The sequence below is a fragment of the Nyctereutes procyonoides genome, unplaced genomic scaffold (genome assembly GCF_905146905.1).
Source record: "Nyctereutes procyonoides isolate TBG_1078 unplaced genomic scaffold, NYPRO_anot_genome, whole genome shotgun sequence".
Taxonomy (NCBI): domain Eukaryota; kingdom Metazoa; phylum Chordata; class Mammalia; order Carnivora; family Canidae; genus Nyctereutes; species Nyctereutes procyonoides.
The window spans coordinates 5,072,460-5,086,497 of NW_026575051.1; the positions used below are offsets into that span (position 1 = coordinate 5,072,460).

At 39.1% G+C, this 14,038-nt stretch overlaps 1 protein-coding gene across 1 annotated transcript in view; it reads right to left on the reverse strand.

The window, feature by feature from the left end:
* SLC26A8 (solute carrier family 26 member 8) overlaps positions 1 to 14,038 on the reverse strand; it is a 74,770-nt gene that overhangs the window by 37,794 nt on the left and 22,938 nt on the right. Inside the window, exons 5-7 of the mRNA XM_055330366.1 lie at positions 10,327 to 10,491; positions 9,289 to 9,438; positions 3,815 to 3,897 (exon numbers count right to left, since the gene is read on the reverse strand). Coding sequence (XP_055186341.1) covers positions 3,815 to 3,897; positions 9,289 to 9,438; positions 10,327 to 10,491 — 398 coding nt within the window. The remainder of the gene's footprint in view (positions 1 to 3,814; positions 3,898 to 9,288; positions 9,439 to 10,326; positions 10,492 to 14,038) is intronic.

A 14,038-nucleotide genomic window follows, 5' to 3' on the forward strand; every position in this document is an offset into this window, starting at 1 on the left:
GAAATGTACACTTTTTTTTAAAAAAAAGATTTTATTTATTTATTCATGAGAGACACAGAGACAGAGGCAGAGACACAGGCAGAGAGAGAAGCAGGCTCCATGCAGAGAGGCCAATGTGGGACTCCATCCTAGGACTCGATCTCGGGACTTCAGGATCATGCACTGGGCCGAAGGCAGGAGCTTAACTGCTAAGCTACCCAGGCGTCCCTGAAGTGTAAACTTTAAAATGGTGAATTTTATGGCATAGGAATTATATATTAATAAAGCTGTTAGTAAAACAAGATAGTAAGAGAATATTATAAACAACATTTTGCCAATATACCTGACAACTTAGATTAAATGGGAAAATTCTTTGAATCACCAAACTAACAGAGTACTCTCAAGAAGATAGATAACATGACTTATAGAGAGTGTTTATAGAGTGAGGGCTATTAAAAATTGAATTTGTAGTTAAGAACCTTCCCCCAATGGGACGCCTGGGTGTCTCAGTGGTTAAGCATCTGCCTGCCTTTGGCTCAGGGCATGATCTTCGAGTCTCCAGATTGTGTCCCACGTCGGGCTCCCTGCATGGAGCCTGCTTCTCCCTCTGCCTGTGTCTCTGCCTCTCTCTCTGTGTCTCTCGTGAATAAATAAATAAATAAAATCTTAAAAAAAAAAAAAGAACTTTCCCACAATGAAAACTTCAGGCCTAAATATCATTCATTCACTGATGAATTCTAACATTAAGAAATAAATGCCAGGACACCTGCAGGGCTCAGCGGTTGAGTGTCTGCCTTTGGCTCAGGGCATGATCCCAGGGGCCAGGATGGAGTTCCACATCAGGCTGCTTGAGGGGAGCCTACCTGTCCCTCTGCCTGTGTCTCTGCCTCTGTGTGTGTGTCTTTCACGAACAAATAAATAAAATCTTTCAAGAAAGAAAGAAAGCCAATTCTGTAGAAACTCTTCCAGAAATTAAAGACAAGAGAATACATCCCAAATCCTTTTACAATGTCTACAATACTCTGAAACTAAAGCCAGACACAGATATTACAAGAAAGAAACTCTCAGGCCATTATCCTTCATATACATAAATATAAAAATTCTTAACATCATTTTAACAAATCAATATATAAAATGATAATAATACATCATTACTAAGTGAGGTTTATCAGAGGATGCAATGTTGGTTAAAATTCAAAAATCAATCATGATATAAACATACTAAAAAAGGAAAAGAAATTTTCATGATTTGGGGGGCAGTGTTGTTTCCCCACAGATCCATAGAATAATCCTCAAACCGAATTTGGAAGCACAAATGTGCTTTGGTTTCTGTATCTCTAGGTTTCTTTTCTAAGTAAGAAAAAAAAAATCTTCAAAATGTTTTAGATGAAGTTTGCTATTTGAAATGTTTATTCTTCTGATTATTTTTATCATATCATCAAGACACACATATAGGACTCAATAACTGGGATCCCTGGGTGGCGCAGCGGTTTGGCGCCTGCCTTTGGCCCAGGGCGCGATCCTGGAGACCCGGGATCGAATCCCACGTCGGGCTCTCGGTGCATGGAGCCTGCTTCTCCCTCTGCCTATGTCTCTGCCTCTCTCTCTCTCTCTCTCTGTGTGTGTGTGTGTGTGTGTGTGTGTGACTATTGTAAATAAATAAAAAAAAAAGGACTCAATAACTAACTTCCAAAATTTTGTGTAAAATCTAAATTCGGTAAAATGAACAATGTATTAAATATCACTTGGAAGGATTTATTTATTTTTTATTTTTTAAAAGATTTTATTTATTTATTCATGAGACACACACACACACACACACACACAGAGAAAGAGAGGCAGAGACACAGGCAGAGGGAGAAGCAGGCTCCATGCAGGGAGCCCGATGTGGGACTGGATTCCTGGAGACCCGGGAATACCCTGGGCTGAAGGTGGCACTAAACCGCTGAGCCACCCAGGCGCCCTGGAAGAATTTTAAAAAAATAAATGTTGTGATGTGTTTATTTTTGATCCCTTATCTAATTAAATGTTACTAGTTTATGCATTTTCAATTTTATTTTCTTTAGAATAGGAACTATCCCTTTTAGCACCACAAAGTACTATCTCCTCCTGTCTTCCTATTTCTCATCATTATTATGCAGAAATCTAAATTCCTATTTTTGAATATCTTTTCTTTCACCATCTAACTATGTCTGTTTTAGTTTTCTATTTATAGTATACTTAAACTTACAAGCAATCTTTGTGTTTTCCAGGTAGTGAGCTGCATAGAAATATAGCTGAATACTTAAAGGCAGATACTAAGCCTTTTGTTAAATCTCCCTTTTATGTACTTTCAAGAAGTTAGAGAAGAATGTGGCTATCCCAAAGAGGTTACAATCAATGGAATTTACTGCCCAAATCTACATCAGTAAACCTTAAGTATTTAATATGGTAACATAAACCACTGTTTTTCCTTTCTGCTGTTCTTTAACATTTAATTCTTTGTTAGCAGTTTTGGTTACAAGGAGACATGGATACAGAAAGAACTAACTTAAATTGTTCTATTTTTCTAATCTTTAGCAACCTTGAATAAACACATAACAAAACAGGTAGTTCAAACCAATATCTAAAATTAGATTTTTGAAATGTTTACCTATCTAAACCCTGAATCTTATGATAAAACATAAGCAAAAGTTGACTGTATGGTTTTTCATTCATCAATAACAGAATCATATTGAGTAAATATAATATAGTGATTATAATTATAGATTTTGGAATTAAATAGAAATAGGTTCAAAAGGAGCTCTGCCCCTAACCAACTGTGTGATCATGGGCAAGTAATTTAAATTTGGTAAACCTCAGTTTCTTCAGCCTTGAGAAGGAGTGAGGTGCAAATGAAATAAAATAATTATCACCGATCTCATTGTTGTTATTTTTTCCTGAGAGCAAAGAGTCAGTCTTATTTAACACTGCATTCCCTGGTCCCTAGGTGGTCTGCTTACATGTTTTTTTAATTGAACAGAATTTTAAACGATTTAGTCATCATTAGATTTCATGGAAAACTTGTAGGACATGAGACTAATCTGATCTGCTGTCATCAAAGTAGCCTATGTTGTATTATCTGGGAGGTGGCCAGTATCACTGACTCTGCAGTATGAACAGCATAAGGAAATGAATGATGCTCTTCAAAAGCCTGCCTGTGAGTCAAGAAACTGCAATATATTGCCTTTCTTATCTAAAGTGATTCATCTGATCAAGGTTATAGGAACTCAAATTTCCTAACAGAAGCAAGAGTGACCCAAAGTCACTGGTTAGGAATTATAATGTAAATTATAAATTAATTGATAGAACTTAAGAGCTCCACATGCCAGACTGTTTGAAGATAGCTTTCTACTCAGAGTGATGAAATAATGTTTCTTGAGGACACTGATTCAGTCTAACTGGGTGAAGACAGAGGAACACTCATCTCCTGAGCACTGAGCTCCAGGAGAGAGGCCAGGAAAACAGAGGCATCTCTTGTTCCACCCTTGGGAGTTAGTCAGATAGGTATGGAGGTTGAGAAGACCCATGATGTACCATGAAAAAACTGTGTGAATCTCTCTGGTACCCAGTTTATTTGTGTGAGAGGACTGACTCAACTATGGGAAGAGATTAAGAGGCTGACCAATGAAGAAGCAAAGGGTTGTCCTAGCCTCTCTTCTTCTGGGAACCTCTATGTTCTAAAATGAATTTAAGCCCACTTCCCAAATTTGTCTGTGGCCAGACTGCTGGTACAGAATAGCAGTCAGGCTATGTGGTCAGAGGCTAAGCGAGGGTAACAGAATGGGAAGAGTAATCCTGAAAAGTGGTTACTGACCTATAAGGAATCATATCAATGAGCATCTTGCTGGTTTCTGTTGCCATGGTTATCTTGTTTGCAAAAGCAGCGAAGCCAAGAATCTGTAGGGGTTAAAAAAAAAAGGCATATGATCATCTAAAAATTATAGATTGCTTCCAGGAGCAGAGGCGCTTTATAGCCTTAGCAAGACAGGAATAAAATATGTGGCAGTCCCTATGCATGAAAGTTGGAGAGAGAGGCAGGGCCTATTCAGTGGAGCAAGAAAGCAGAAATCCCCTCTGACTCTTGATTCCCTAAGCTCTTTTTATTTGTTTAATTTTTTTTAAGATTTAGTTTGAGAGAGAGAGGGAACATGATGGGGGAGGGACAGAGGGAGAGGGAGAGAGAACATCTCAAGCAGACTCTCCCACCCCCACCCCCTGCCCCAAGTGCAGAGCCCAGCTGAGGACTCAATCTCAGGGAGACTTTTACCTGAGCAAAACCAAAAGTTGGAAGCTTGATGGACTGAGCCACCCAGGTGCCCCCACTGAGCTCTTTTTAGCATTGTAGCCAGAATGAAAAGCAACTTCATTTTCAGCCTCTGACATAACAATGGGAACAAATGGATATCCTCCCCAACTTGAAACATCTGGACCAAATATAAAGATGTTTTCAGGTTATGGCTACATAAAAGCCTCAGTTGTAAAAGTTTTTAGATCTAGGTATACTGTACTAATATAAATAAGCCTTTGGGGGATTGTTGAGATATACTGAGAATCCTATTACTGACTAACCCTCAATAGTAAATACGGAGCAGCATTTGATAGCACAAAGAAAAAGTCCTCAGCAAAGCAATGACTTGCTTTTTTATCTACCTTTTATTTACTCCTAAAATAACAAGTCTCCTTTCCATTTCAACTAGTGGGAAAATAGACAACCTAGCCAATTGTTACACCTTATAGAGACCTGACACCAAGCAAATTAAGCTAGCGACAAAAGAACTGGATGCCCAGGTATTAAAATAATTATTATGTAGCTGCTTTACCCCATTCTCCCTACTAACATATAACTCTTTTCCCAGTCTCCGCTGAGAGTTCAGATACTGAGCAGGATAGCAATTGGTTTACCTGGGATGCTGTGATCTGATGAAGACAGCTGGGAACCTTACAGGTCAGAAGGGAAAGAAAAATCTGGATCATAGCTTGAGTCAGAGAAAAGTTTGGTTGTTTATATAGTTAAAGGACAAGAAGTATGGAAACTAGCCAAGGAACCCTTTTTATTGTTTTTTATTTCCAATATGAAGGTAATGCTTGCTCACAAAGGAACATAGTGAAAATATGAAAAATTAAAAAGCAGAAGGAAATCACCAAAGACAATTATTTTGATGCTTGTTTGGTGTTTGATATACAACTTAAATAAACACATACACAAATACACACTCATATACATATATATATAAATTATGAACATATAATATGTATAATTTCTTAGAGCTATAGGATTTCTTTTTTAAAAATATTTAGGGGATCCCTGGGTGGCTCAGGGATCGAGCCCCTGCATCAGGCTTAGCCCCTGCCTTCGGCCTGGGGTGTGATCCTGGGGTCCCGGGATCGAATCCTGCGTCAGGCTCCCTGCATGGAGCCTGCTTCTCCTTCTGCCTCTCTCTTTCTCTCTCTGTCTCTCATGAATAAATAAATAAGTAAATCTTAAAAAAATAAAAATAAAAATATTTAATTTATTTATTCATGAGAGACACAGAGAGAAAGGCAGCATAGGCAGAGGGAGAAGCAGGTTCCCCATGGGGAGTCCAATGTAGGACTCGATCCCAGGACCCTGGGATCAGGACCTGTGCCAACAGCAGACGCTCAACCACTGAGCCACCCAGGTGCCCCAGAACTATAGGATTCTTGAATTATTTGCCTGTATATTCTATCTGGACCCCAGATATTGCCTTGAAACTTCCCCTTACTATTTGACACTAGAGTGTTAAGGACAGATTGGTGGGTGTGTGTAGTTTCCTGCAGCATGTGTACACGGTACTGTCTTGGTGAGTGCTGTGAGAAGCTTTTTTTTTTTTTTTTTTTAAATTTTTTTTATTTATTTACGATAGTCACAGAGAGAGAGAGGCAGAGACACAGGCAGAGGGAGAAGCAGGCTCCAAGCACCGGGAGCCCGAGTGGGATTCGATCCCGGGTCTCCAGGATCGCGCCCTGGGCCAAAGGCAGGCGCCAAACCGCTGCGCCACCCAGGGATCCCTGTGAGAAGCTTTTTACACTCTAGGGCATAGCAGCTCTCATCCTCCCTCTCCCATTTCCCTCACTGCCAGGGGAAACATGCAAGTCTTTTCCCAGTTCTAAACATCTCTAATCCTTGTTACTTGGCGGACAGTGATCCCAATCACTTGACTTGACATGTATTTAAGTAATGTATTGCAGGCTTTGATAACCTTTGAGTATAAATTAGGGCACAAAAAAGTTTAATTCCTAAACTGCAATAATTCAAAGTCTCCACTGACTTTTGTTGCTGGATCTGGGTTTCCTCCATGGTACACCCTATTTATAGCACTCCCCAATGGAATGTCTTTTTTTTTTTTTAAGATTTTATTTATTTATTCATGAGAGCCAGAGAGAGAGACAGAGAGATACAGGCAGAGGGAGAAGCAGGCTCCATGCAGGGATCCTGACATGGGACTTGATCCTGGGTCTTCAGAATCAGGCCCTGAGCTGAAGGGGGTGCTTAACCGCTGAGCCACCAGGGCTGCCCCCCAAAGGAATGTCTTAACTGTAGCTCACAAACCAATCTGTCAACCATAGTCAACCACAGCATCCTCTATACTTTTACTTCTCACCTTTCCTAATAACCCTGGTTAATGTTCATTGCCTTTGAGGTTGCTTAAAGGAATATCCCTATGATTCCTGCCGCTGTCTCTTAAGAGAGGGCTGATTTGCCACAACGTGGCTGGATTTTGAGGGCAATATGCTAAGTGAAAAAAGCCAGAGAAAGACAAATACTGTATGGTATTACTGGCACGTGGAATCTAAAAGCAAAAACAAATACAAAACAGTCAAACTTATGGCAACAGAGAGTAGAAAAGTGGTTGCCAGGAGCTGGAAGTTGGAGGAAACAGGGAAAGGTTGATCAAAACGTACAAACATTCACATTTAAGATGAATAAGTTCTGAGGATCTAATGCTACTCATGGTGACTATAGCTGATGCCATTGCATTGTATAATTGAAATTTGCTAAGGGTAAAACTTAAATGTTCTCTCATACTCATATATACACAAAAGATAAATATGTGAGGTGATGGAAGTGTTAATTACCTCGATGGGTGAATTCTTTTTCGATGTATTTGCATATGAAATCATCATGATGTATACCTTTTATGTCAATTACACCTCAATAAAGCTGAAATTAGAGAGAGAGAGAGAGAGAGAGAGAGAATATCTGTGTCACCGATGCCATCTGCTGGTGACTCCAAAGCTTCAGCTTCCCAAGATGTCAGAGCTGAGCTGGGTTCCATGAAAAGGAGAGGTTAGCCCTGACTCCACTCCCCAAACTCCATCTGTACCTGGTCCCCTGGGTTCTAGGGCACCATTACTTATGTACAGTGATTTGGGAAGTCTTTGATAAAATTAGTCTTTCAGTTTCTGCCCTTTATGAATTAATAGCTTTTCAACTACTCCAAGGAAAAAGAATATCCATCTCCATAAGAAGTAGACAACAGTTATAAGACAGAGCTTGGTCTCAACTTCCAAAGCAATTCGTATACTCTTTTAATTGTGCAAAGTATAGACCTATATTATTTAGTATAGAATAGGTTATACTGTGGCAACATACAAATAATGAGACCTTAGTGTTATTTTTTTTGCCCACACAGAGTCTATTGTGGGTCAGTATCATTTTGAGGCAACTTCTTTGCAAATAGTGCCTCAGGGATCCAGGCTAATTCCACGTGGGGACCCAGTTATTTCATCATACAGCCCTATGATTACCACAGCAGGGAGAGAAAGAACGTGGAGACTCACATTCTTTCTCCTATGCTTTGGCCCCAAAGTCACATGGTTCTGCCTAACTACAGGGAAGCTGGGAAATACAGGGCAACACATGGACATTTGGTGAAGTTGAAGCATCTCTGCAACAACAGAACACTTTTTTTTTTTTTTTTTTTTTTGCCTCCAATCCTAACAGAACACTTCTTAAGGGGAAATTAATTCTCATGGACATCCAAGCATTCAGTGATCCTATATAAAAAATGCTGACTTTAGGACAACCTGGGTGGCTCAGCGGTTTCGCACCGCTTTTGGCCCAGGGCCTGATCCTGGAGACCTGGGATCAGTCCCATATCAGGCTCCCTGCATGGAGCCTGCTTCTCCCTCTGCCTGTGTCTCTGCCTCTCTCGCTCTCTTTCTGTGTCTCTCATGAATAAGTAAATAAAATCTTTTTTAAAAAGTAAAAATAAAAACCTGACTTTATTTATGAGAATGTCTTTGTCACATGTAAAAATGTTAATTTTAACTCCAAAAGATAAGTTTTATCGGTAGATTTTTTTTTAAAGAAAGAAGAAATGTATTGTTAGATAGTGGTGAGCCCCAGCTCTGCCACTTGCAAATGACATAGATTAGGCAATCCATTTAACATCTCATCTCCTTCAATTTCTCTACTGCAACATAGTGAGAATGAAAGGAGGCTGAATAACAGTATGATTACAACACTATTAAAATAGAAACAGGGACACCAGACTGGCTTGGTTGGTAGAGCATGCGACTCGATCTTGTGAGTTCAAGCTCCACATTAGGGGTAGAGATTACTTAAAAATAAAATCTTAAAAAAAAAAAAAAGGTAGGATCAACGTTCTATACAGAAGAAGATGGAAATTCACCAACACTGAGCATAGGCCTGTCAAATATATTTGAAGGAAGAAAACAGTAATAGCTGAAAATCCAAAATTATCAATTGTAATTGATATTACAGGTGCAGAAATTTCTTTTCTTCCATTTTTTTCCTTATGTTTTTCAAAGTTGTTAGAATGAGGGGCACCTGGGTGGCTCAGCTGTTTAAGCATATGCCTTTAGCTCAGGTCATGATCCCAGAGTCCTGGGATCAATCCCCACAGCAGGCTCCCTGCTCACTGGGGAGTTTGCTTCTCCCTCTCCCTCTGCGCCTGCCCATTCTCTCTTTCTCTCTCTCTCAAAAAAAAAAAAAAAATTGCTAGAATGAGCCTGGATTACTTTCATAAGGGGGAGCAGGACTTATTTCTGAAATAGTATGAAAGAGGAAATAGAGAAAATACTTTAAAAATAAGCATGTTTTACAAACACAAGCTATTATTTAAAAATTAAATGTATTCCACTTTGTCACAATTTAACATACGTTTAAAAATTATTATTTTTATAGTCTCCTCTAATCCTTTTCCTTCCTAGGTTGCTTGCTTTCTTGTTTTTATTTTTATTTTTAAAAAGTAGGCATTTTAAATGATCTAAAGCATGAATTTGGGGCATTAAAACACCTACCAGTAAAACTTCCATGGGAAACTCAATTGGGTACCGATTGAAAGAAATTCTGATACATTTGTTGATTCTCAGTGCAACAACAGCAGTTAGAAATAGCAGGATGCTGGTAGAATTAGCTTTTGGGAGAGTTGCACAGTAGTTAACTATGTTCTGAAAGAAAACAAAATTACAGAGGCTTAGAAAGGGGTTTGGGATAATAGGGATAATCGCCTATGGCTAGAAAATGACACTCTCTCTACATTAGTTCAAAAAGAAATCCCTAAGCAGTGTCTCTGGGCACAAATGTCTTTATGAGCATTACTAGCACAGTGAAGGCAAAGGGGAGGATATATATCCATATATATCTAAGTTGATAAAGAGATATCAAAAGATAATAATGCCCAATAGGAGAGAATACACGTTTCAGTTGCAATGGAAAGAACCTAGGAGTTCTGGGCGGCCCCGGTGGCGCAGCGGCTTAGCGCCGCCTGCAGCCTGAGGTGTGATCCTGGAGACCTGGGATCGAGTCCCATATTGGGCTCCCTGCATAGAGCCTGCTTCTCCCTCTGCCTGTGTCTCTGCCTCTCCCTCTCTCTGTATCTCTCATGAATAAATAAGTAAAATATTTAAAAAAAGAACCCAGGAGTTCTGTTTACCAGCCTGCTCCTTTACTAATTTTTTTAAACGATTGATGTTCTTTAGCATGGCTTCTATGCCATTCTTGCATTAAGGGACTATGTGGCATTTTATATTCTTTAATGTTTTAGGATACAAGTCTGCTATAAGGCATGTAATGGGAAGAATTATGATAGATTCCTGTATTTTAAAAGCCTAAATTTAATGTTTGTTTAAAAAGCCTGGGCCAAATAGTTAATGCAACTGAGGACATGATCCTACTGGCATCTGCAATTAGGATCGTAAATCTAGAACAGATGCAATTATTTCTAAGACTCTGTTGACCCAGCCGCCTAGGCAGCAGTCTCTCCAGGAGGGTCCACTTCCTTTTGGAGGTGAGGGGAGGGGCACTTGTCTCTCTGGGTGAGGGTAGAAATTACTTACATAGAAGAAGGAGATGGGACCAGAGTGGAAACCGATCATAATGCCAAAGATGCAAGTCAGCTGGGACAGAATAACGTGTAGCGCCACGGCAGCCAGGTAAGCGCTGATTGCAGCCTCCGGAAGGTACGTAGCAAGGAAGCCAAAACCCAACAAGCCCATCGATAGCTGCAGGCATCAGGCATAAAGAAAATCAGAGTGAAACAGAACGTCGTCAAACCCGGGACGCCTGGGTGGCGCAGCGGTTTAGCGCCGCCTGCAGCCCAGGGCGTGACCCCGGAGTCCTGGGACCGAGTCCCACGTCGGGCTCCCTGCACGGAGCCTGCTTCTCCCTCTGCCTGTGTCTGCCTCTTTCTGTCTCTCATGAATAAATAAAATCTTAAAAAAAAAAAAAAGGAATGTCATCAAATCCACAGAGGCGTCGATTAGGCGCTATCCAGCAAAAAGTTGTTAGGCCCCTTTGATAACTCTTCTTTCTCAGCAACTGAAATTGACGATCTGAATCCTTGGTGTTGATTCGGAAGCTCCCGCTAGGCACTGGACCACGCTTCTCGCTTCAGGAGCACTTAAGCGTAAGTTCTTGCTCTAGGATCTATTGATGGTATTATTCCTTTTTAAAGATCTTATTTATTTATGAGAGACACAGAAACATAGGCAGAGGGAAAAAACAGGCTCCGCACGGGGAGCCCCATGTGGGACTGGATCCCAGCCTGGAATTTCCATCTGAGCCGAAGGCAGACGCTCAACCACTGAGCCACCCAGGCGTCCCTCTCTACCGACCTTATTAATGTGAGGTTAACAGTGACCCAGTGTAATCAGGACAAACTTTTGCCTTTCTGATGGCCCTTTTGTTAGAAGCTTTGACAACCCTTTTCAGATGTTAATATCCCTGTGAGGAACGAGAAGTTCACAAAGGAAAAGATAAATTAAAAAAAAAAAAAAACCCTGAGGAGGGATCCCTGGGTGGCTCAGCGGCTTGGCACCTGCCTTTGGTTCAGGGCGCGATCCTGCAGTCCCGGGATCGAGTCCGTGCCTGCTTCTCCCTCTGCCCCTCTCTCTGCCTCTCTATGTCTCTCATGAATAAATAAAATCTTAAAAAAAAAAGAAAGTTAAAAACCCGGATTCCAGCTCAAACTTCTCAGCCTTTGACTTATATCTTTACTAAGAATGATTAACCTAAATTTATGTCTTCAGGGTTATATATAATAATATGTATATATTATATAACATATAAGACATAAATTCTGTTTCCATATATTCAGTATATATAATAAATATAATTTGTATATTATATATACATATGTGCATGTAAAATACTATAAATGTAAACATAATTACACATAAAATACTATATTACATTAAATATATAATTTATATATTTATATAAATATATAGTTATGTTTACATATATTTATATGTTACATAAATTAACGTATTTATATATTTATGTATAAACGTATAAATTCATGAATATATAAAATTAGTTATTTGTGTACTTAATATAATTTTTCCAATTATATATTTATATATAATTACATAGAACAATTCTATATTTATATATAATTACATATATTATAAATTATACATTAAATATAATGGTACAAAATAGCATTTTGTATGTACACATGCATATATAATATAAAAATTATAGACATATATATTTTTTTATTTTTGAAAATATTTATTTATTCATGAGAGACACACAGAGAGAGAGGCAGAGACACAGGCAGAGGGAGAAACAGGCTCCATGCAGGGGGCCCTATGTGGGACTCAAACCCAGGTCTCCAGGATTACAGCCTGGGCTGAAGGTGCCACTAAACGGCGAGCCACCCGGGTTGCCCTATATATATATATCTATTTTTAAATATACAAAGGATCTAAAAGTGTAGACCCCAAACTATTAACAGAAGTTACTTTTGAGGAATGGGATTAAAGGTTGGGGCAATACTTTAAAATTTATTTATTTAATTTTGTTATTTGAGACTCTTGCAATATATATACATGCCCATCTTTCTTTTTTCAAGTAGGCTCCATGCCCACCATGGGGATTGAACTCGTAACACTGATGTCAAGAGTTGCCTGCTCTACTGACTGAGCCAGCCATCTTTTATAATTAAAAAACAATAAGAAAATTGATGGATAGCGGGTGAGTCCTATTCCCCTTAAGAAAGTAGGTTAATAATACTTGCACAGCCTAATAAAGAAGATGGGGGAAAAATAGACAAGTCTTGAAGCCTACTATTATTGGTAGCCCTTCATATTCCACTGCACTAGAAGCCTGCAGAAAATAAACTTGGGAGAGTAAATCTTTGGGGTTTAAAAGCTTTTTTGTTTCCAAGCTTTCAGTCAGTTGGGCACTGGGTCCCTATAATCTCTAGTCATTACTCTCCAATATACTCTACGACTCTAATTGGGCCAGTCAGCTTCCTGTCTTTTGAGGGATTGGTTGATTTCTATTTCTGTATTTATGCAGAAATATATATATATATATTTTGCCATTTCTGCCAATCCATGTCCATAATTTCTTTCAAGAACTCAATAAAATTCTTCAGCAGATGTGGTGAAAAGAGCATGATTCCTAGGGATGAAGAACTTCTCTTCAATCCTGGCTCTGCCACTCACTGGCTGTGTGAACTTGGACCAGTTAACTAAACTCGATGAACGTGTTTCCTCATCTATAAAAAGTGGATAATACTCAACACAGTGTTTTGTATGGATTACATTGTATAATACATGTAAAATACTAAGCTCAAATCTGAGAATAGTGACAGATGCAAACACATTATCACTCATTCTTCATCTTTTCCTTCCACCTTGTAAATGGCGAATATCTATAGCCATAAAACTCTTTCTTCCTCAGCTGTGATGTGGCATCAGTATCTGCGTTAACCTAATTTTCTAGGCAGCCAATGTCAATCAGTCAGACTTGGCCTATGTCATGAAACCTACCTGCCATTCTTAGAGAAAGCAAGTACGCAATATTCAGTGAATGAAGAAAAGTCTCAATACATGGTTGTTTCCTTTACAGACAACTCCAACCAACTAAAGATCATTCCTATGCTTTACATTCTTCTGACACTGAACATTTCATGTTTATTAATATTAGTTTGCACTTTAAAATTATCTAAAGTGCAGATTCTAGAGGTAGACAACTCTGAGCCTAATTCCCAGTTTGAGATCTTACTGCCTGTGTGACCTTGGGCAATTCATTTAACTTCTCTATAACATTTTTTTCCTTAAAATAAGGCTCATAGTAACACCTATCCTCATAGGTTGTAAGGATCAAATGAGATGGATACAGGTAAAGTGTTTTTTAACAGTGACTAAAATATAGCAATAAATGTTAGACATTATTATCTAGTACAGACTTCTTTTTAACTTTAACCTTTTTATTTTCGATAACTGTAAATTGATATGCTGTTGTAAGAAACAATACAGAGAGATCTAGTATCCTCCTTACTGTTTCCCCCAATGGTAACATCTTGCAAAACTATAGTTGACCCTTGAATACCATAGGGGTTAGGGGCACCCCCCAACAGTTGAAAATCCATGTATAACTTTTTTAAAAGGTATTATTTATTTATTTGAAAGAGGGAAAGTATGAGCAGGGGGAGGGGCAAAGGGAGAGGGAGAAGCAGGCTCCCTCCTGAGCAGGAAGTCCAATGCTGGGCTTGATCCCAGGACTGTGAGATTATGACCCTGAGCTGAAGGCAGA